Raw genomic sequence first — 22,063 nt, 5'->3', positions numbered from 1 at the left:
ATGTAGGTTTGAGTGGCTAATGCACTAATGATATTACATCACTGAATGTCACCAGGGGACAGAGAAGGGCCCTGCTCTATCTAAACATTACAGTGTCAAAGAAAAAGACAAAAAAAAAAAAAGTTGAAAATTTTGATAGCATTAAGTATTCAGTGTGAATAGTTAGTACTTAAGGTTTTAAGTTATAATTAGACCAATAAAAAATAAATAAATACTTGTTCCAAAATTGCACCCATTCTCCGGCCATAGAACGAGCTAATAGGTGTGTAATGACATGTAGTCTAGCTAGCTGAGTAGCACCCTTTGTTTACCTGGCTGGGTGTTACCTCCAGCAACCAGCGGACTACTTCTTCTGGACTTCCCGCCGCTCGCGGGGAGGAGGGCGGGAGGAGCTTCTCACTGTGATGGGACTACAGATCCGTTAGTACCCACAGCCTCCTCCTCTTCCATCATGGCTCCCTCGATAGACAGGCAAGGATACTGGGGGCGGCCGACCTCAACGCTGGACTGGTGTGAAGAAAATTATGTCGTCTCTTTTTACATGGCGGAATTCTGTAAGTAAACACAATTGCGTCGTTTAGAGCTAAAATGGTGACTTTGTGGCTCGTTGGAGGAGACTTTGGGGAGGACGGTCAGGACTGTGGACGTACAGTCGCCCCTGAATAACGTCAACATGAAGTAGGAGCAGCGGCTGTGACAATAACTTGATTTATGTTGTCATGTTAGCGAGGCTCAGATGAGTCCTCGGTCACTCAGTACGAGCTAAATGTTAGCGCATAGGGCGTTAAACCAACCAGAGCTGTAATAAGGAAAACGACAGGAGATAGAGCCAGTGAACCTGCTCAGAGTCGAGCTGTTTTGCATATAGCTTTACTGTAGGCTATTATTCCGCACAGTGCAGTGAGTGTTAGCTAGCGTTACCCTAAACACATCACACTTACTGCAATTACCAACCAACTCATTTACATCTCGGGTCGACTCTGGACTTCGTCTCGACTGTTTCCCTACGCAAGGTGCATTCGTCATCCACAGGCACCATTTGAAAGTTGATAAAACATTTCCTTCATACTAACAGGGCGACCCATTGCTTTGTCTAAAGATAAAAACTGGTTCCTCAAGAAGCATTATCTCAGATTTAAACGCTGTTAGTGTCAAACTGTTCACACAGATGATAGCTGCTGGACTTAAAACAGAAAATACTGATGGCAGACCTTCAGCTTTCACTGCTTTCCTTCAAAAGCATTTAGCCAAACTAGACAAACATTCCCACCAAAATCAATACTTATTCATGATTGTGCATGCAGTTTCAGCTTTTGGAGGTTAACCAGGCTATGTATACAGTTTGTACTACCAGTCCTTTCAGCTGTGATGTATACACCCTGCACAGTCATTGTAGATTCGCTGTAGAACCGATGATAAACTGATTGCAGTGCAGGTTTCACTGTATGTTCAGGACCTTCCAGTTGCTGTTATCAATGGCACAGAGGCTACTAAGTGAAGCAACAGTTAGTCCAAGGTATACTCAAGCCAAGTGGGTCAGAGATTAGATAGATTACAACTTTTTCATCTTCTGTGCCTTTTGTCCACACTAAGAGGACTTTAGTGATACGCACTTAATTTTATTGCCGTACAAAGTCCTACTCCGAGCCATTAGTTGTAGACTACATGTTGTAGGCCTGCTGTATTCAGCATACTGTATTCACTGTTTTCACTGAAATATTACTGATCATTGGCACTGGTGTGAATGCAGCTTATCAAGGGTACTGACGGTTGAAGCTGTTGTTAGCACAAATAACACACGCTGGCCTAGCAAGATAGTTGTTTTCAGCTGCAGAAGAACTGTTTTGGCATTTTAACGGTGATTCAGGTTACAATGGCTGGAATGTGGCATTGTTCGTGTGGAAAAGAGACACCAGCATGGTTTTAATCCTCATTTGCTGTGTGCTTTTGTGCAGGGTCACTCTTTTAAAAAATATCAGCAAATAGTAGGCAGACACATAGGGAGGTCATAAAGACTCTCCCTCACAGGGAACAGGCGTCCCATCACATTCAGATGTTTGCAGTTGTCATTGAAATGTGAAAAAATAAACACTCCCGTGCTGTTGCACTGTTGCCATGTGCTATTATCAGTAAGCAAAGTCCACACATTTTAAAATGGTCACTAAGGACTTTATCAGACAGGTAGATAAAGGCAAAGTGTCATGTTGGTTATGAAAATATGAGTTAGCAGTATTAGTTTCTACCCACTAAACATCCTGGTAAGCCCGATTGTTTCCCACACCTAAGTTTGTACATCACCACACCCAGAAGAGCAAAGTCAGGATCAACGTTGAGCTCTGCTTTATCAGGCTCGGTGCGGGCCTGAGTCTACAAAAGAAAAGCTGCATCTTTTCAAGACATAAACATTAGAAAAACTTATTTGACAGTTTAAGTGACAGATGCAGTAATTCAAGTATTCCTGTGCTGTGAATTCTATTTAAACGAACTGCAGGGAGCCTTTAACTGGTCATGAAACAGTCTCAGTTCAATACCAGTGCCTCTATATGGCCTACATAAATAAATGAGAGCACCAGTGAGAAGATTGGCTATTTTTATATATTTATTATAGTTGTCATTATCTTGTCACCAGGTCGTAATTTGACTTTTCAGGGTTAGATGAGTCATAAAATAAAAATGATTTCTCATGGTGGAGTGCTGAGGAGGAATTGAGGAATGTCACAGCTTGAGGAAAGAAGCTGCTCTGTATGACACAGTCGTCATTTTGGTTCATTGTGTGTGTGTTATACATGTGTCGTCCCTGCTTTATTCTTGTAGTCCTCAGCAGCCAGATTTTCCCTCCACACCTGTGTTCAATCTGATTAATTAGCCCAGCCCTGTTACCTGAGTTCTTCCCCAGTCTGCTTACCCTCCATACCTGCACTGCATCTCCCTCATTAGCCTTTCCCTCTTTCCAGTGTTTTCCAGCCTATCAGTCCTTTTCCTGTTTCTAGTATTTTTCTGTTCATTTCCCTCACCTTTTTTTTCTCTGCGTCAGTCCACCTGCACCTCATCCCCTCATTAGGTTTTTGTATTTAAGCCTGTGTTGTTCCCCTGACTCTTTGTTGGACTGTCCGTATCATCCTGTTCAGTTCTCATCCTCACGTAACGCCTGTTATCCTGCTTACCTGTGTCTTTTCCCTGGCCCTAATGTGCTCCCCGTGTTCACTTTGGATTTATGGTTTGTTCTCTGTTTTTGTTTTACTGTTGTCTTCATTCCCTTCATTGGCCAGCTTTTTGTTACTCGTCTGTCTGCTTGTCTTCTTCGATTTTTTTGGACTTATCAGCTTTCATTAAAGCTCGCTTTTTGTGATGAATCTGCCTGCTCCTGTATCTGCATTTGGTTCCTGTTTTTTGCAGGTGTGACACTGTAGTCTGGTTTACAGCACTAAAGCAAACCTTGGTTTGTTTTCGCCATTGGCATCTTTTGTCTACATGAGCCTCCAAAAATCAAGAAAAATGAAAGTCCCTTGTAGTAGCTATAAGCAATACAATAAAAATTAATGTAGGGTGGCAGCAAACCTAGCAGAAGAAGTGTGTGCATGAACTCCTAGTGCAGTGAGGGATCAGGTTTCTGTTATAAGATACCATTCATGCTGTTATAATGATCACAGCATGTAACCCCGGCTGACCTACTGAACCCTCACTGCTGTCATGTCACCCAATCTCAGAGGCGTTCAAATATTGCACAGGTCATGTCATCAGGTTCTAATTTGTCTCTGTCTTTTTGAACAGGGAACACTGTCAGCAACCTGATTATGATTCTTCCTCCTATTTGTGGGGCCATCCAGACGTTTCGCGATGGTCTCGAGTTTCGCTACGTCTGCTCTTTCCTGGGACTGGCAGGTTTGTCTGTTGAAGCCACAAAATACCTGGCTCTTGATGTTACTGAAGCATAAACTCAGCTTTTGTTTATCGTAGTTATTGACGACAGCTTTCCCATTTGCACAGTATTTACTGCTAATACTATCAATCAAATTGCTAACACATGAGAATGTCCCGACTTTCTGTACAATATTTTGTTGGGTTTTCTGTTTGTCGCCCAGCTGTTGGTGTTGGTTCCTGGTGTTTCCACATGACGCTGCTATATGAGATGCAGGTAGGCTACAGTGTTACACTGCAATCTTATGTAAACAGAGTGTTCAATAATTTTTGCATCCATCAGACTTTTGGGAATTGCAATGGAAATATGAGGTCAAAGTTTTGTTGCCTAATGTGATGTTAAGTTATGCTGAAACGGTGTAATCCTATAGTGATTCATTCTGTGTTTTGTCTGTATTTTTATTTGCAGTTGCTGGACGAGTTACCAATGATTTACAGTACATGCGTCTTTGTCTACTGTCTGTAAGTGGCTCAGCCTTTTTGATTTATTGCCTTTGAAACACTTATGACTTGCGAACACTGAATCAAGTGTGATTGTGGCTGTAAAATAAATCTGTGAATCCCTTACTGATCACTTTATCCATTCTGAGAAAGTACAGTGCATCACCTTGTTGCTGTCATGTCTACTGTATGTAATGGAAATCTAAACCGAACTCAAGTATCTCTTTCCACTTCCCATATTCCATACCTTGTCATAAGAAATGGCAGGCATGCCTCCCAGCTTGTCATTACTGCACCCTGGCCAAAGTTTGGCTTGATGTGTATCAGCATGAGCTCCAACCAAGCACACAGCTGTAGTGGATGGAAGTACTATAGCCGCAGGACCACTTTGGACTTGCCTGGCAGCATGCTGAATGTATGGGGGGGTACATAGTGCCACTAACTGCATATTTCCCCCTTTTGTTTCACAAGAGGTCACATAATTTGTGCAAAGAAGTAAGCCTGTTTGGAGCAGGGACAATGACCTCTCCTCAAGTAGTAAAGCAGGCAGCAAGCACTTACTTTGGTGAAAGTTAGTCAGGTGCAATGCAGCAGGACATGGCTTAACGTACCATGCCTCTGGGAGCACAGCTCTTAGAAGAAGAAGAAAAAGAAGACGAATGGACCCAGGTTCCAAGTTATATCATTGTCTTTCTCATGACGGCCTTGCAACCTTACAGGCTAACTAAATGGCCTACCACCCATTTACATCTGGCAGGGCCAGCTAAACCTTGGTGGTGTTTTGCATCTAGACCATGAGTGTGCATGTACTTGATGTTTATTTGTAAATAGGTCCTGTATCTGAGCACATCGGTGAGCACACTGGTGGTGACATTTGAACTCATCATCCATGTCATGGTCTTGCAAGTGCAGCTGAATGGCTTTGATTCCTGACTTTGTGTCTTAGAGTCCTTTTTACAAATGGAATATGTACACACAATAGAGAACCCAGGTAGCCCCGGTGCTCTGAGTGGAGAATACCATCTCTCCAACTCCAGGCCACTCTGAAACACGTTCCAATCAAAGTGAAAAAGAGAGGCCACAAAACAAAAATTGGGTATGGAGTGAAAAGGTCCTGTGTTACTCATTTAATCGTCCATTATTTTCTCTCTTTTCTTTGCATTTGTTTCCTTTTTTTTCAGATATGAATGCTTCAAACAAGAGAACACCATCAGCTTATTTCCTATTGCATTGTTATTGATCTTCAGTGTCTCAGTCACTGTGGTGAGTATCCACTTTCATTATAACAATAATCATTTACTTTGAATCATACTGTCAATGAAGCATAGCTTAACATCCTATCATCCTGAGTATTTCTGTATTTATTTTTGCAGGTATACTTGCAGTGGAAGGAGCCAGTCTTTCACCAGGTAAGCGTGCTCTGAGTTATGCTCCCTTGGCTTACATTGCTCATTGTTTGCCATTAGGGCTCAGTGCGCCTTAAGTCATTTTTACCTTGTGTAAACATTGGGCTGGCCAGCACAGCATAAAACACTCAGTTTTGTGCATGCTGGTTGTTAAACATGAAGTAGTGTTTCACATCTGAGAGGGTATACAAGATGCAACATTTAATCATATTTTAGTGTTCTGCTGTTAAACAAGTTTTAACATTTCAAAAAACACAGAACTAAGCCTTTAACTTGGTGTTGAATCCTCAACTGTGGAATCAAAAAGTTAATGCTGCCAAGCAGAAGAATAATCCCAACACCAACCATGTACAGTAACAACACAAACCTTTAAAGATAAGCACAGTGTTTGTACCTGCTTAGAGTTCACATTGTGTGTTGCTTAACAACAGTAAGGACAATGTGACAAAGCTGCATCTGTTTACTCTTTGAAGCTGACTTTGTTTACTAATCACACTGCTCTATGGGGGTTTATAACGAGGCTGATAATGTTGTCCCTGCTGGAGCAAATTAAACAAGTACATAGTTTTAAATTCGAAAATTTGATCTGATTATCTGACTCAGTGATTCAAAGAAGATAAACCTTATTTTGTATGAAAGGTTTTTTTGGGTTTAACACTGCTTTTTTCATTTTGTAATGCACCAATTAGTCTGGACATAGGAAAACAAATAAATTATGATAAAAGATGACCAGCTGAAACCATTTATCCTGCAAGGCTGTTAGAAGGCCATGTTGGTATTAATCACAATGTACAGCTTAGGCTGCCTGTTTCAGAGCCAGATATAGGTGATTGTGTCTTCTTCTAGGTCATGTATGGTGCTCTAGTAGCTTGCCTGGTGATGCGATCTATCTTCATTGTTACATGGTAAGTTTGCCAAGAACACCCTGAAATTAAAACATTAACATATCAAAGGAATGGTGGTTCATTGATATTCAATGCAGTAATGCCTTGCCTGTGGTTTGTTTGTTTGTTTGTTTGTTTTCTTAATATTAGGGTGTACCCATGGCTCAGACCGCTGTGTTACGTCTCTTTAGGAGTCTTCATGTTAGGTTTCCTACTGTGGAACATTGACAATATCTTCTGTGACACATTAAGGTGAGTATTTTGGAAAAATAATGATGGTCCTGTTACTGTATGTATTAACTTAGATAATTTGGGAATTCTGAGAGGAAAGTTTTTAACAGGAAAATGTTCATATCAACAGTCAGTGACATTAGCCTCATACATCATTAATCAATGCTTTTTTTGTCACATCAAATACAAGTTAGGCAAACTAGTAATGCCACATGCCTGGAAATGTGTCAGCTCATTTACTGTGGAATACAAAATTGAACTTAAACCATATTTATTAAATTCTATCAACGCATGATGCATGTTGTAAATTTTGATATGAGAACATTTCCTTCATAAAGAACATTAAAAAAAATTCAATCATTTATAAAGTGGTGATGTTATACCTTTCCATTCTGGCATCCTCCTCTGGAGAATCGCTCACTGTTGGAGACGCCACATTTGTTTTGTTATTAATTTAAGTTGCTGGCTCCACACTTTTTTGGTCTTTCAGAGCCAGTAGAAAAAGTCTTCCCCCTGGTGTTGGAGTAGTAACACAGTTCCATGCCTGGTGGCACATCTTCACAGGCCTTGGATCCTACCTGCACATACTTCTGAGGTAAGTAACAGGAGTCAGCTAAGGTGTGTTTTGTTGTGGTAAGACATAATAATTTGCATTAAAATCTAATGTTGATTTTTCTTTTAGCCTGCAGATCAGGTCCACCTACCTCAAGTACAGACCAAAAGTAAAGGTATGTGTTGCCGTTAGCCTTTGTTTAAGTTGTAGTTCTCATTTAATTACATTTATTTATTCAAGTATTTATTTGTCTTGTCTTAACTTTGTCCAGTTTCTTTGTGGAGTTTGGCCCACATTGCACATTGAACCACAGAAGACAAGCTGAAATGGAGGGACGGGGACCAGCTTAAGGATGGTGACTGCCATATCCAGACACCATTGGCACAGGGACCTGCCAGTGCCCGCTGCTGGGAACTCAGCCCTCAGCTAGGAGCAGGTGGACCCCAAAGCACCACCCCAGGGACCCTTCGGTTCTGCACTGTGGGGTTTTACTAAGTACAGTATAGCACTGAGTCCAGTTTTAAGAAATGGAAGATGTTTTTTCATTGATCATAATTTATTAGACTAGTGTTTTGTCATTTTATTGAAGTGTAATAATTTTATTTGCTCATTCATTTCAAATTGCAAATATGTTGTGTAATCCGCTGCTGTGGTAAATGATGAAAGGGATTTTGAGTGCTGTATCGTAGGCAACTGGACTTGTTTCAGTTTCTTGAAGACGTTTCACTCTTGGATGAGAGGTGAAACGTCTTCAAGAAACTGAAACACGTCCAGTTGCCTACGATACAGCACTTAGAATCACCATGACCTGGATGACTGAGAACCTTCATCAACATGTTGAAGGGGATGTTATCTTAATTAGGGTTTGGGAAAAGGGAAAACGGTGTCATTGATTCAGAATTCACATTAGCATAATTATTGTTGTATGTTTGAGTCTGTGGATATTTGAATCTCCGAAGCCTAAATATATTTAAATGGCTCGCCAAACAAAAGTATAACTTAAGACTTTTATGTGTAGTTTCACAAGTAGCTGAAGGAGCTTTACTTACAACACAGTGTTGTTACATCCCTTATCAAGGAGGATTGTATTGCTTTTGGATGTGCGCACTACATATGGGATAATAACTGCTTGCTAGAAAGTGAAAGTCATGCTGTGTTAGTGTAGCTCAGACGCCTTCAGTCGATCATTTGCTTGCCCACAGGCTTCATTTTTACCAGAAATTTTCCTATCAAAACATGCCAAGACTGGAATGATTCATTAGCATTTATGATTTGTTTTTTGTTTTTTTTAAATGCCAAACTTGCTCTGGGATTCAAAACTGTAGTGTAATGTGTGAAACACGCGTATCTTTTACCTCGTTATTATCAAGCAAGAGATGCAATGTCTATAGTTTTGTTACACAACCTCATTACACTGGAATTTTTGCTTTTGCTTTGGAAAGGGTTAAATATTTTCCCAGGCGCACAAAGCAAGTTGAGCCACTTTGTGCATTTGTACATCTCAAGTTTCTGTGGACAGATGGCGCATTTAGTCTTTAAAGTGATATTGCACAATAAATTTGTGCTCTGTGAAGGACTAGAATTGTACAGTCAACCCTCAAGCCCACGGGGTTTGTTGTGTTCAAAATGTTAAACCCCTTTTGTTGGGATTTGACTAGCATCTGGTGGGTCTGCTCAGAAACAAAAAATGCAAACATGCAGAAACATCACTGTAAATGCATCAGCTTAACTCGCCAAGATCTTTGTGTACAGTACAGCTAGCTTAGAAGATAGTTGGAGTTAAAATGCTAAGTTGAAACCCAGCTAATGAAGCCAGCTAACAAAGACAACCTGTTTAAGAGTAACATTTGCTATTTGTAATTGTTAGCTTTCAGTCAAAGGACCAAGAGTGAATGGAAGATGTCTGAATCATTGCATCTTCATCAGCTGCAGGGAATGGGATACTAGACACAGCCAGTTCACTCGGCTTTTTGTCCCCTGCCATGTTTCACTAAACCTCCTTAATACATGTACTCTAGAGGGCAGTAATGGTGGTCTCATAAGAAAAACATCTGATTGAAGTCCATTGTAGACGTTCCTTCATCTACAGTACATTAGTCGTAACATATCCTACAATAAATTTTATTTATTACACTTATGGTATTTATAAGTCCTTTTTACTTTCATCTACTGAAGAGTCAAATGGCACATAGTATACTGTACACCTTGTAGAGGAATGCCATTGTAAAACTATTTATGATACAAACACTAGGTGGCATAATTTTCCAGCTTATTTCAGACATTGCCAAGCATGCCGTTGTGCATTGAAGAACTACCTACCTACTGCAGGATCTTTGCCTCAGTTTTCTTGTACTGCATCTGTGGTGTGAAATGAACTCCTTCTCATTTACAATGTCTGTTTTTTCTGCTGTGAAATTGTGGAGATGTTCTGGTAACAATAGAACCTGGAGCTTGGAGTAATTGTGGTAAATTAGAAGCTGCACAACATTGTTGTTAATGGAGATATTTGTAAGTGTGTGGCCTCCTAAACTGCTGTGTGCTGGACTATGTCCTGAGACAACACATGCTACATTCATATTTCATTATGCCTACATGCTGTGTCTCTGTGTGACTCTCATATGCTTGGGTATAACCTTTGCGTGATCCCAGTGTTACAGTCATAAGCACAATGTATGAGAGATAAGTATTAACATTGTTCAAATGTCTGTGTGAAATCTTAAATGTGTGTCATCTTGAAATCACTGCTCGTCACCAGAGGGGAGCAGAGGGTGCCTTATTGTTATCCTTGCAGTGTAATCCAAGTTGCCTTGATGTTCATGATAAACCAATCAATACGTCCCTTGTGTTGTTCAGTGTGCCCTTCTCCTGATTATTAGCAGTTAAAGTATCAGGAGGACAAATGGTAACAGCTTCTTCTGCAGAGTCTGTGCCTGATTCTTTGGCCTTCCATTCATTTCATGTGTCAACATCCTAGTGACGGGTTGTTCTGATGATGTTAACTGTGGCTGTAGGTGATAATACTTGTGTGTTGAGAGCAGAGGAGCAAACTCTGCCAACATGTTTGTTGAACTTTGGTCATGTGCCAGTCTTTAATGACGTCCTGTATTGACAAATAAAAGAAAATGTCTGACAAGTTGTCTAGAGAAGAACTTTTTTCTGTCTCTCATTTCCTTCAACTCATACACTGTTGATCATTTCATGTTCATACATGGTTTTGGACAATGGCTTGACTGTGAACCAAAGGTGGCAGTGTCACTAGATATGAGTCATTTATTTTTCATCCACTGTTCTGAGCATCATATCAAGATAATCCAATGTTGGCAAGGGTTTCAATTGAGTCACGTCACTCAAAGGTGTGGTACTACTACAGGTGTGGAACAAACATGCTGCACACCACAGGCGCTGGCACATTCCTGTAATGCTCCTCTGGTTGCCATGGTGGTGGTTCCCTGTTCTCATGTATTTCAACTGTAAAGATGGCAATTGTGGAGCAGACAGAAATGTTCAGATTCAAACAAGGTTTATTTTGATGAATGTTAAAGTTACATCACTGACAAAGCTAATTATATTATTATTATTGAATGATTATATTTCACACAAGAAAACTAAATAGATAGCAATATAAAAAAAATACATTTTAAACGTACAGACTTTTCTCTCAGAGCAATGTTTTAAATACTTTAGAGAAAATATGCGGTTAATGTAAATGCAGTGGTGGACAGTAGCAAGGTTTTTATTATATTGTTTATTTTTTACTATTATTATTGCTATTATTATTGTTTATTGTTGAATTGAACTGTCCTTTAGTTGCTGTGACACAGAAATTTCCCTGTTTGCGGGACAAATATAGGAATTCTGATTCTGGGGTACATTTACTGATTTTCAATTTTGAAGCACTTTTTTGAGTCTGTCCATTTTTATCCACTTTATACCTCTACTCCACTCCACTACTACCTCTACTTCACAAGGCAGTGTTGTACTTCTTACTACACTTACTGATGAGCTTCAAAAATGAAATATGAGACTTAAAGATATATAGGGTTAAATGTATTTTTCATATAGAACATATATATGATGCTCATTATGACAGAATGCCAAAATGATTTTAAGATGCGACAAGAAAGGAACATTTTAGTAATGTTTCACTACATGCTCTCCGACTGTCACTGATGTGTACATTTTTAATTTACAATTGGAGTATTCAGCATATTGCTGAAGGTTCAGCCAACAAATAGTTATGTATACAAAGTGTGGTAGTTAAAATTAGCTCCACCAATACCAGCTATGACATAAATAGTAACATTATCGTAGTAATGATTGCTTAATACAGTACATGATACGGTATGATTACCATAATAGGGACTTCTCTGGTGCCATGATACTACAGTATGAGTACTTCATGTTGTTATTACTTTTATACTTAGTATTTAAAAAAAATTAATGCAGGGCTTTTACTTGTAACAGAATATTATCACATTGTGATATTGCTATTTAAGTAAAAGACCTAAATACTTCTTCCAACACTACATAAATGGAGCCTTCTGGGAAAAAAAGGCTTGTTCTGACGGATCATTTCACACACACCGTTACCATGCACCCCACTCACCAAACAGTGCAACCCAGCCTGTGCAGAGGTGGAGGAAAGGCACTTCGAGGAAGTGTTGTTGTAATTTTGCAACAAAAGACCACTCAAACCACAGCAAACAGAAGTCTGTGTCTGACACAGCTCGGAATATGCGTCAGCTGGACTTTTCAATCAAGGATTCAGTTACTGATTTACTCCTTTAGTCATTGAGGTGTTTGTTACTCACATGTCTCTGTGTCACAAGGACCTGCCCACAGGTTCCCGAGAAGATGAAGATATGCTGTTTGTGTTGCTGCATGTGTGGCAGAGCATGTTGGGACAAATACGGTTCACCAACAGTGTAGAGACAGCAATGTGAAAGTAACTGCTGCATGCTTCAGAAGTGTGGCCCTGTAGGTACTGAATTCTCTCAAACTCAACTTGCTGGAAAGTTCTCACTATACACTCTTACTCTGGACTTCTCTGACAGCATACTTCCTTTTGAAATCAAATGAAAAATAGCTAATTGCATGCAAACTGCATGCATATAGACTTCATTCATCAATCAATCAATCAATCAATCAATCAGACCAGATACTAATTTAAAATCATTTTGATTTCTTCTATCATTTCTTTTCCTAACATCCAACACAAAGCGGTTCAGGAGAAAGAAGTGTTGAAATGTACCTGTTTAGGATGACATGACTACATAATGGTTTATTTCATAGTTCATCACTGAAATGGTCACACGTCACTAACAGCATCTTTCCACATTTTTAAAATCTACATTGGACCAGCAGTATTAGTAGTCAAAATTCAGGAAAATTAATTGACATGGCTATTTCAGATGTGTAAGGGCAAAAAATTGCAGCAGTTAACGACATGAGATACTGAGAATCAGTTAATTAAAGTTTTTAAAACCAGGTGTAAAAAATATTTATTTAAAGAGGCTCTGTGGAACTTTTGTGGTGTGTTGGAAGCCGGTTGTTTATGTCATGTTTATATCCACTTCTTCATTGTTTCTCTCAGAGCAAAGAGAGGCACTGAGATGAGTCACTTGACAACGAGCATAAAGTCACGTCCTTTGAACCGTCACAGAGAAATCCACAGTCGAGCAGCAATAAACAACCTCAACAAATCAGCAACCAGGAGCGACGGGGAAGGTCTCATTTTAAATTGTTGTGTTAAATTGCTGCAAATCTTTCCACAGAGCTCTTTTTATAAAAAAAAGATGGGTGAATATACATAATGTTTGAGTAAAAAACAACAACTTTGTGTTACTGTGTTACAGTATGTGTAGGCTGTTACAGTGTATTCTGCCCGTTCCCAACACTGGCTTTTCAACTGACGACATCCAAGCTCATAGCAAAGAGGAGGGCGACTGTGGCTCAGTGGTAGAGCCAGCGTCTTGTTGGTTCGATTCCCCTAGTCTGCATGTCGAAGTGTCCTTGGGCACTACTGAACCCCAAACTGCTCCTGATGTTGCTCGGCACCTTGCATGGCAGCCACCGCCATCAGTGTATGAATGTATCAATTACTGTAAGTCGCTTTGGACAAAAGCCTCTTCTAAATGCCCTAAATGTAATGTAAAGAGGACATTCGCAAATGTTATCTACACTTGGTTTTCAAACCCTTTCAGAATCCTGCCTGAGGCTGTCTTTCTCTAAGATGTCCAAATGATTTGCAGTTTTTCACTGTAAATCAATCAGCAAAATACTCAAAACATAGTGCAGAGTACATTTAGAGTGACGCATTATTCACCTTCTGGGTCTTTTAATCTTGCAGTCGTAGTTTTCCAGCGGCAGGAGGAATGAAATCATGATGTGTAATGTGCAGCAGGTATATCAACACACATGTACTGTATATTGTATACAGTGTACTGTTATGAGGACAAGTTTGGACAAAGAATAATTCCCTCATATATTCGCCACATTCCTCTCTTGGTGTTATAAACACTGTTATATAAAGACAGTCCACACTGATGTTCCATAAGTGCCGTTATTGTATAAACACAAACACATCTATTCACTGTCATTTCTATCAGCATATTGGTATTGGTATAGGTATGCAATAAACACAGAACTGTCATTCATGGATCCAGATGTCTTTTTGCTGTATGCACATCAATCAGGCTTTGCATAAACAGTATACTAGTATAATACACACACACACTGTCAATCAGAGTTTGTAGAGAGATGTATCCTGAACTCTACAGAGATTATAAACTGCCATGACTCAAAAAGCAGAGCTCATAAAACCCTTCAGAGTTCCCACACCTGGCACAGCTTTATTGACTTGTTTGACACAACTTCATTGGTTTAGTGAGAAAAGGAGGAAAGCACCTCTTCAGCATGGTGACCAATCTGTAAAAATCCCCTTCCTCCTCCAGCTGCTTGCCATGTGAGCAGCGATCTAGTCTTTAGTTTTCTCTAGTTTAAAACAGTTTACCTTTCCTCCTAATGTTTCCAAAAGGTGGAAGTGATAAACATTTGTTAAATGTCTTTTCAAAAGGATTTTCATTTAGCAGATCAGTTAAAGCAGTGCGCAGTGTCATTTGTAGTCTGCCGTGTGCATGCAGAAAAAGCATGATATCTGGGAAAAAGACCAATAACTCATCATCAGCAGGTATTGCACAACAGCGCTCTACTCATGTCATGTTAGAGGTTTAATTGGGAACATAAAAATACAGCCTTAGCCTGAAGGGACAGCAGCAAGATGTAATGAGTCAAAATGTTAAGCTGTGTCTAACAGAGTCATAATGAGAGTCATTAGTAGGTTTTTTCCAGTGATTCCGCTTCCTTTGACTCAGCGCTATCTGTATCCAATGGACGTTGTGATTAGATTGTGTTCAGGCATAGAGTTTTGGTCCCGGTTCAGGTGTGTTACCCAGCTGTAAAACAGATTTTATCTGGGCAACACCTTGTCAATACTGACTCATGTTGGGAATGCCCGAGTTGCTGAATAGGCGGATGAGCAGAATGAAAGCAGCTGCAGAGAGGCTGCTGGTTTCCATGTTTTTATGATACTGTGCATTTGAATGTAGTATAGATATGCAGTTATTCACTGTATTTTGTGTCTGTGCATAACAATTACTTTCTAACATTACTTGAGGTTCCAGCTGCCTGCAGTTTTCACTGTAATCTAGTTAAGTTTTATCAGGTCAGCTACTATAATGGTACATATATGTTTATTAATGTAATGAATTTGCATCCTTCTTCACTGACAAAATTCAGAAAATTAGACAAGCGGTCTGTGCCACCGTACCTAGTACAGGAGGCGTGTTATCCATGTGTCCACCGAAAACCAACTCTAACACCATGACACAATTTGACCAAATCAATGACAAAAACCTGCAAGAGATAATACAACATTTGAAATCTTCCTCATGCTGCCTTGATATTTTACCAGCAGGGTTCTTCAAAAAAGTTTCAGACTGCATGACTCCAGATCTGCTACAGATTGTCAACATGTCTCTACTTTCAGGCGTCTTCCCCCAAGCCATGAAAACTGCAGTTATTAAACCACTCCTGAAGAAGAACAATCTAGACACATCAGTAATGAATAATTACAGGCCCACATCGAACCTCCCAATTTTAAGTAAAATCATTGAAAAAGCTGTTTTTCAACAGCTGAACAATTACTTAATAGTAAATGGCTGTTTTGATGTCTTCCAATCAGGATTTCGACCACATCATAGCACTGAGACTGCTCTAGTCAAGGTCCTCAATGACATTCATTTAAACACAGACAATGGCAAAATTTCAGTCTTAGTATTACTGGATCTCAGTGCTGCGTTTGACACAGTCGACCACAACATACTACTGGACCGACTGGAAAACTGGGTGGGACTCTCTGGTACAGCACTAAACTGGTTTAAATCCTATCTAAATGATAGAGACTACTTTGTGTCTATTGGTAATTACACATCTGAAAGGATGAAAATGACAAGCGGAGTACCCCAGGGCTCCATTCTGGGGCCTCTACTATTCAACATTTACATGCTTCCTCTAGCTCAGATAATGGAAAACAACAAAATATGTTACCATAGTTATGCAGATGACACACAAATTTACATAACCATCTCACCAGGGGACTACAATCCCATACAAACGCTAAGTAGATGCATTGAACAAATCAATGATTGGATGTGTCAGAGTTTTCTTCAGTTAAACAAAGATAAGACTGAAATAATTGTTTTTGGAGCCAAGGAAGAACGACTCACAGTCTCTGCTCAGCTTCAATCTATAATGTTGAAAACTGCAAACCAAGCCAGAAACCTCGGTGTAATAATGGACTCAGACCTGAACTTCAGCAACCACATTAAGTCAATTACAAAGTCGGCCTACTATCATCTTAAAAATATATCCAGGATAAAAGGACTTATGTCTCAGCAGGATTTAGAAAAACTTATCCATGCATTTATCTTCAGCAGACTCGACTACTGTAACGGTGTCTTTACAGGACTCTCTAAAAAATCCATCAGACAGCTGCAGCTGATTCAGAACGCTGCTGCTCGAGTCCTAACAAGAACCAAAAAAGTAGATCACATCACTCCAGTTCTCAGATCTTTACACTGGCTTCCTGTCAGTCAAAGAATAGATTTCAAAATCCTGTTGTTGGTTTATAAAGCACTGAATGGTTTCGGGCCAAAATACATTTCTGATTTGCTACCACGTTATGAACCATCCAGACCTCTGAGGTCATCAGGCTCAGGTCTGCTTTCAGTCCCTAGAGTCAAAACTAGACATGGAGAAGCAGCGTTCAGTTACTATGCGCCACACATCTGGAACAAACTCCCAGAAAACTGCAGGTCTGCTCCGACTCTCACCTCTTTTAAATCAAGGCTGAAGACCTTTCTGTTTGCCACAGCCTTTCACTGAAGCAATTTTAAGTCTTTGAACTGCACTGTGACTTTTATTTTTTCTCTATTTTAGCCTACTTTCCTATTTCTTAACTTGTTTTAATGTTTTGTTTTAATGTCTATTTCTTAACTTGTTTTAATGTTTTGTTTAAATGTCTATTTCTCAACTTGTTTTAATGTTTTGTTTTAATGTATCTTAAATGTTTTACTGTAATTGTATGCGCCTGTAAAGCACTTTGAGTTGCCCTGTGTCTGAATTGTGCTATACAAATAAACTTGCCTTGCCTTGCCTTGCCTATTAGGAGCTAATATTTGCTTATTAACAATAAACAAAGTACAGCAGAGGCTTGTGGGAATGTCATTTGTTTTGTAGGTATTTGGTTATAATTGCAGTGTTGGAAATGAAAATTTTGACCTGCTGGTTATATAGTAGCAACATAATGTAGTATTTTGCATTTTTTTGCAATTTGGCACCCCCTATCCTACAAATCCCATGATTCTGTAACAATTTGTCGGATGTAATATAACGTTATGTGTTGACTACAGTACACACAAAACTTTGCACGCTAGCTGTGTAGAAATGAGCTGACTTGGCTTATAAAAAAATAAACTAGCGTGTTGACAAGTTTGCTAAGACAGCCAAACATCAAGTAAGTTATCAAGTTCAACACAACACGTACAACTTAGAAAGGCAGTCTAATGGGGTGCCCATTAGCTCAGTTGGTTGAGTGGGCACCCAATGTACAGAGGCCTTGTCCTCACTGCAGCAGCCCCGGGGTTCGAGTCCGACCCGTTTCCTGTAATCCATATCCAAGGCCAAAAAAATTTAAAGACAGTCTAATATCACTTACATTTCAACAATTGTCTTGTTGGTCCAAAGCCCCTGTGATAGCAGTGTGAACACCAATACTCCCGGTTGGTTCTCCGAGCAGTGTCGGCCAACAGAGCTAACTTTAACTGCCATACCCAGCAGTTTCACTACAAAATATTATCCAGGGATAGTTGCTGCTGTGTGTGCTGAACCGCATTTTAGCGTTGAAATCTTATCTGCTCATGTGCAGAAACAAGTGACAAGTGTTGCTTTAAAGCTGTTACAAGGACCTTTCATTTTTTGTTGATTCTGGTGGCCCCTGTGGACAAAAGCAGTATCAGCACCACCGCCTCTGGTAATAAAGTTAGCTATCTAGTTACCCTGTGTATTTGTTTTGAAGGCGAGTGAAGGAAAGAGGCACTGTATTATTCATATAATCTTTATTTTTTCAAAAACACAGCAGTTTGCAGGATGCATAGCAATAAAGTTATATATATAATTGTGGCTATGTTGGTTAAAATACTATAACTTGATGTTGAAACAAAAACAAATGGTGTGCAGTGCTGTCTACACACCAAGTTTATCCTGCATGTGGCCTACAGCTAACTGTTTTGGTCGCTCAGTAATTATAATTTTGTTGAGAAAGGTCATCCCCGTTCCTTTACTTGTAATGTTAATTGCACAGGGAATAAGATCCAGCGACAGGCATTAAGATCAACTATATAGAAATAGCCAATCTTCTCACTGATGATCTCGTTTGCTTTTTAGGTCATAAAGAGGCATCAGTATTATGACCAGTTAAAAAGTCCTTGTAGTACATTTGATTGATCACCAAATAAAAGTTTTGGGATCATCAGTGTTATTATGATTGATCCGGAGGGAAACATAAATGTCTGCAATTAAAACTTCGTGCCAGACTAGTAAATGTTGAGATATTGCACATGACATATGAAAACCTTGATGCTGGTGGTGCTGAAGGAAAAGTCAGGGGATTACAAAAGTTTGTAGACTTCATCCTCTGGGAATCATGGATGTCTGTACAAAGTTTCATAACAATCCACCCAGTGCTTGAGATATTTCAGTCTGGGTGTGCATGTTGCATGAATGTCCAGTTAAAGGTAACCAACCACCACAGTGATCTTATCTGTGCACTCAACCAGTGTTGGGGTAGTTACTGAAAAAAAGTAATCCATTACATATTACTAGTTACTTTTAAAAAAAAGTAATGCCTTACCTTACTTTGTTACTCGCTGCTTAAAGTAATTAGTTACACTACTAGTTACATTACTTTTGGATTACTCCATGACATCACCTGAGATGCACCATACCTTAATTGCAAATTAACACTATAAAATAAAACAAGATGTCTATACTGTACATCCGTTGTTAGTGTGTCAGTCAAATAGCTCTGCTGAAGTTTGCAACACTCTGGCCTTGTGGAAACTCCTGTGATGTTCTGTCACTATACTGTTGAAAACTCATGCTGTGTGAATAAGGGGCAACCATTAGCTTAGTCCCCTCCTGTCGTGTCTTCTCTTCCTGAGTCAAACTGCTGTTCAGAGCAGTTTCAGAGGTTGTTCTCAGTCCCAGTCTGGTGTCCAGTCGTGTTCACTCTCAGGCTGCTAAATTATTTGAGTTGAGCATTGTTGCCTGTGATGACTCCACCTGTGATCTGAGGTCACGTTCCTGGCAAACTCCAGGGCCACTGGCTCCACACCTTGGACATAACAAAGGAAAGCTGGACACAGCATTGGGGGCAGTGCCCTGTTCATTCCTATGAGAGCTGCTTAGTGGTGCATAAAGCCAAGAAAGCTCGACTTCGAGAGCAGAGAATTACTCAGATCTTCCGCGTTGTAGGACCCTTAGAGCATGCACACTAGAGCCAGGCCGGCTAACTTCGGCTATCTAGAGATAAAATTATTGTGCAGCTCTGTTATGACCCCAGGGGTCATAATTTTTATGTTTAGTCCTGTTTGTATTTGTCTGTGATGTTGTCTCCCTCCCTGTCATGAGGGGGTGCTGTGTTTGTTTGTGTCCCAGAACGTCCGTACATACAGGTGGAGACTGCGGATTGGGGTGAAAGCTGGAAGCCTGCTGATTGGTCGGATCCAGACACTGGGACATTTAAAAGTGGAGCCTGGAGCAGACCTCTCGCCTCGCTCTCTCTCTCTCGCTTGCATCCTTGGCCTAATCATTCTGACTCCCGTTGTGATAGAAACAATTTGATGTTGGTATTGTAGCAGAGATTTCGCATCTCATTTGTAAATATTGTAAATAGATTTGATAACATTATTCAGTCCAGTTTTTTAGTAGGACTGAGTAGCCTTTTTCTTTGTGCACTGTTTCTCCTGTTTGTTGGTTAGGGAGTGAGGTAAGAAAACCTGTATTTTTGTTGACTTTTGTTTTTGGTTAAGGAAGTGAGGTTTAAAACCCAGATCGTTTTGTTTATTGTTTTAGGTAATGCTCACCCTGAAGACTATTTTTTCGTTTGGGTAAATAAATTCCCATATTTGGACTGCATCCTTGGTTTTTTGGTGTGTTATTCTTGGGAGTGGGAGAAAGAGAGGGAAGCCTTATGTTATGTTCTGGTAGACCCTAGGCCGGGGCATAACAAGCTCTTCTAGACTTTCCAAATGTTATCGACCAATGTAATAAAATTATGACAGTGAATGAGTCATTTTGTGATGTAAGCTTACAGGAAAAAGCCTGTGCATCACGTGACATTTTAAAGGAAAACTACCGTTTTTTACAACCTGGACCTTATTTCTAGCAAAAAATATTATCATTTACTCACCCAGATTACTTTGGTGTCATTTGAAGTCGTTCGGACGAAATTAGATCCAGTGTAGCGCCGATATATCCATATAATGCGAGTGACGGGGCACCGAAACACAGCCTCTATATAACGCATTTTCTGCCAGGAAACTAGTTAATTTCACCAATATTTTGTCATGATACGCTAGTGCTATTCCCCTCTGAGTCCGGGCTCGTCTGTTATCAACATCAGGGGTCAAACTAGCAGTAGCAGCTACAGGTAAACAAGCCGGGCTGTCGCGGGTGCGCGCGCAGCTCAGAGACAACATCTTCCAGGTCAGAGGTAGTAGGGCAACCTACAGACCCCGGATGTTGACAATAGACGAGCCCGGACTCAGAGGGGAATAGCACTAGCGTATCATGACAAAATATTGGTGAAATGAACTAGTTTCGTGGCAGATAATGCTCATAGAGGCTGCGCTTCGGTGCCCGGATCACTCGCATTATATGGATTTACGCAGCGCTCCACTGGATCTAATTTCGTCCGAACGACGCCAAATGACACCAAAGTTATCTGGGTGAGTAAAGCATCGTATTTTATGCTAGAAATAAGGTCCAGGTTGTAAAAAACAGTAGTTATCCTTTAATGACACGGTTTGGCCACTATGTGAAATTGGCTCCAAAGCCTGGTGCTATGGCTGAGCAATGAGCCAATTGGCTAATGGCAGCTAGCTACAGCCAAGAACAGCTAGCTAAGAGCAGCAGTTTTATGTTTTGTTCTGTTTTTGTACCTACCTTCAAATTCTAGCTATAACCACACACAGTCTTGTCTTTGGCACAGCACCTTCACCTCAGAGGTCTTTCATTGTGATAAATAGCTCTAACTGTATCAACATTACTTGTTTTTGGTATATTGTTTCTTCAAAGCAATGTTGTCTCTGCAAGGTAAAACGTATACGTTTCTTCAGATCCAAGTCATCATTCATACTTTAAATGCCTCTACACTTGAAACCACATCAGTCCTTGACTTCAGCTGATTTATTGTCATTATCCCCAATATGAAAATATCCTCATTTGGCAGGATCATGGCAAGAAACAAAGGATGCAGCACAGTAAATCAGCCACACTTTCCTCACCTAGCAGACAGTACAGGTAAAGACTATAATTTAAATATGTCTCTGGGCTATAAAGCAGTGTGCCAATCTATGTTTTTAACCCCTCAATTATCTGCCATCATAAATGACACTTTAATGCTCTGTTGCACTTCAAATATGCAAATGTATTGCATCCTGAAAGTATAGCTATATTTTACATAAACAAAAACAATCGACTCACAAATCTTATTCTCTTGTACAGTGAAACGGCTCATAGACCAGCTGGTTTCAGTACATGAGTTTTAAATGTTTTATTTTGCTGTGTTGTTGGTCTGCTCCTCTGGTCCACGTTTACATTACACTTAATATTCAGGATCATCCATAACTACTTTTATGTTGATTCCTCACATAATCTCGTATAGTGCTGGGGAAATTGTTGAAAATGGGGTTTTGGAGCTTTAACTTGCAATAAAAGGACTGACAGTATTTGTCATTCCATCTCAAATCAGCACACTTGCCAAATAAGGTATCTTTCAGCATTCATGG

General features: G+C 39.9%; 1 protein-coding gene across 1 annotated transcript; it reads left to right on the top strand.

Annotated features, from left to right (window-relative positions):
* The first annotated feature begins 352 nt into the window (after positions 1–352).
* On the top strand, positions 353–10,566 carry acer3 (alkaline ceramidase 3). Its single transcript, XM_084374064.1, has 11 exons — positions 353–554; positions 3,772–3,882; positions 4,083–4,135; positions 4,328–4,380; positions 5,541–5,622; positions 5,733–5,768; positions 6,612–6,670; positions 6,800–6,901; positions 7,371–7,475; positions 7,563–7,608; positions 7,705–10,566. Exons 1-11 carry the CDS (start codon positions 452–454, stop codon positions 7,756–7,758), a joined length of 804 nt encoding a protein of 267 aa, XP_084230190.1. The 5' UTR covers positions 353–451; the 3' UTR covers positions 7,759–10,566.
* The last annotated feature ends 11,497 nt before the right edge of the window (positions 10,567–22,063 follow it).

Source organism: Pagrus pagrus, assembly GCF_965226575.1.
Source record: "Pagrus pagrus genome assembly, chromosome: 14".
NCBI lineage: Eukaryota > Metazoa > Chordata > Actinopteri > Spariformes > Sparidae > Pagrus > Pagrus pagrus.
This window is presented reverse-complemented; position numbering and strand designations above follow the sequence as displayed.

Bases quoted from the DNA above. Each gene is read 5' to 3' on its own strand.
- acer3 (XM_084374064.1), top strand. From the start codon at position 452: ATGGCTCCCTCGATAGACAGGCAAGGATACTGGGGGCGGCCGACCTCA. The intron at 4,136-4,327 runs GTAGGCTACAGT...TTTTATTTGCAG, and splicing joins CGCTGCTATATGAGATGCAG to TTGCTGGACGAGTTACCAAT. The intron at 6,671-6,799 runs GTAAGTTTGCCA...TCTTAATATTAG, and splicing joins TCTATCTTCATTGTTACATG to GGTGTACCCATGGCTCAGAC.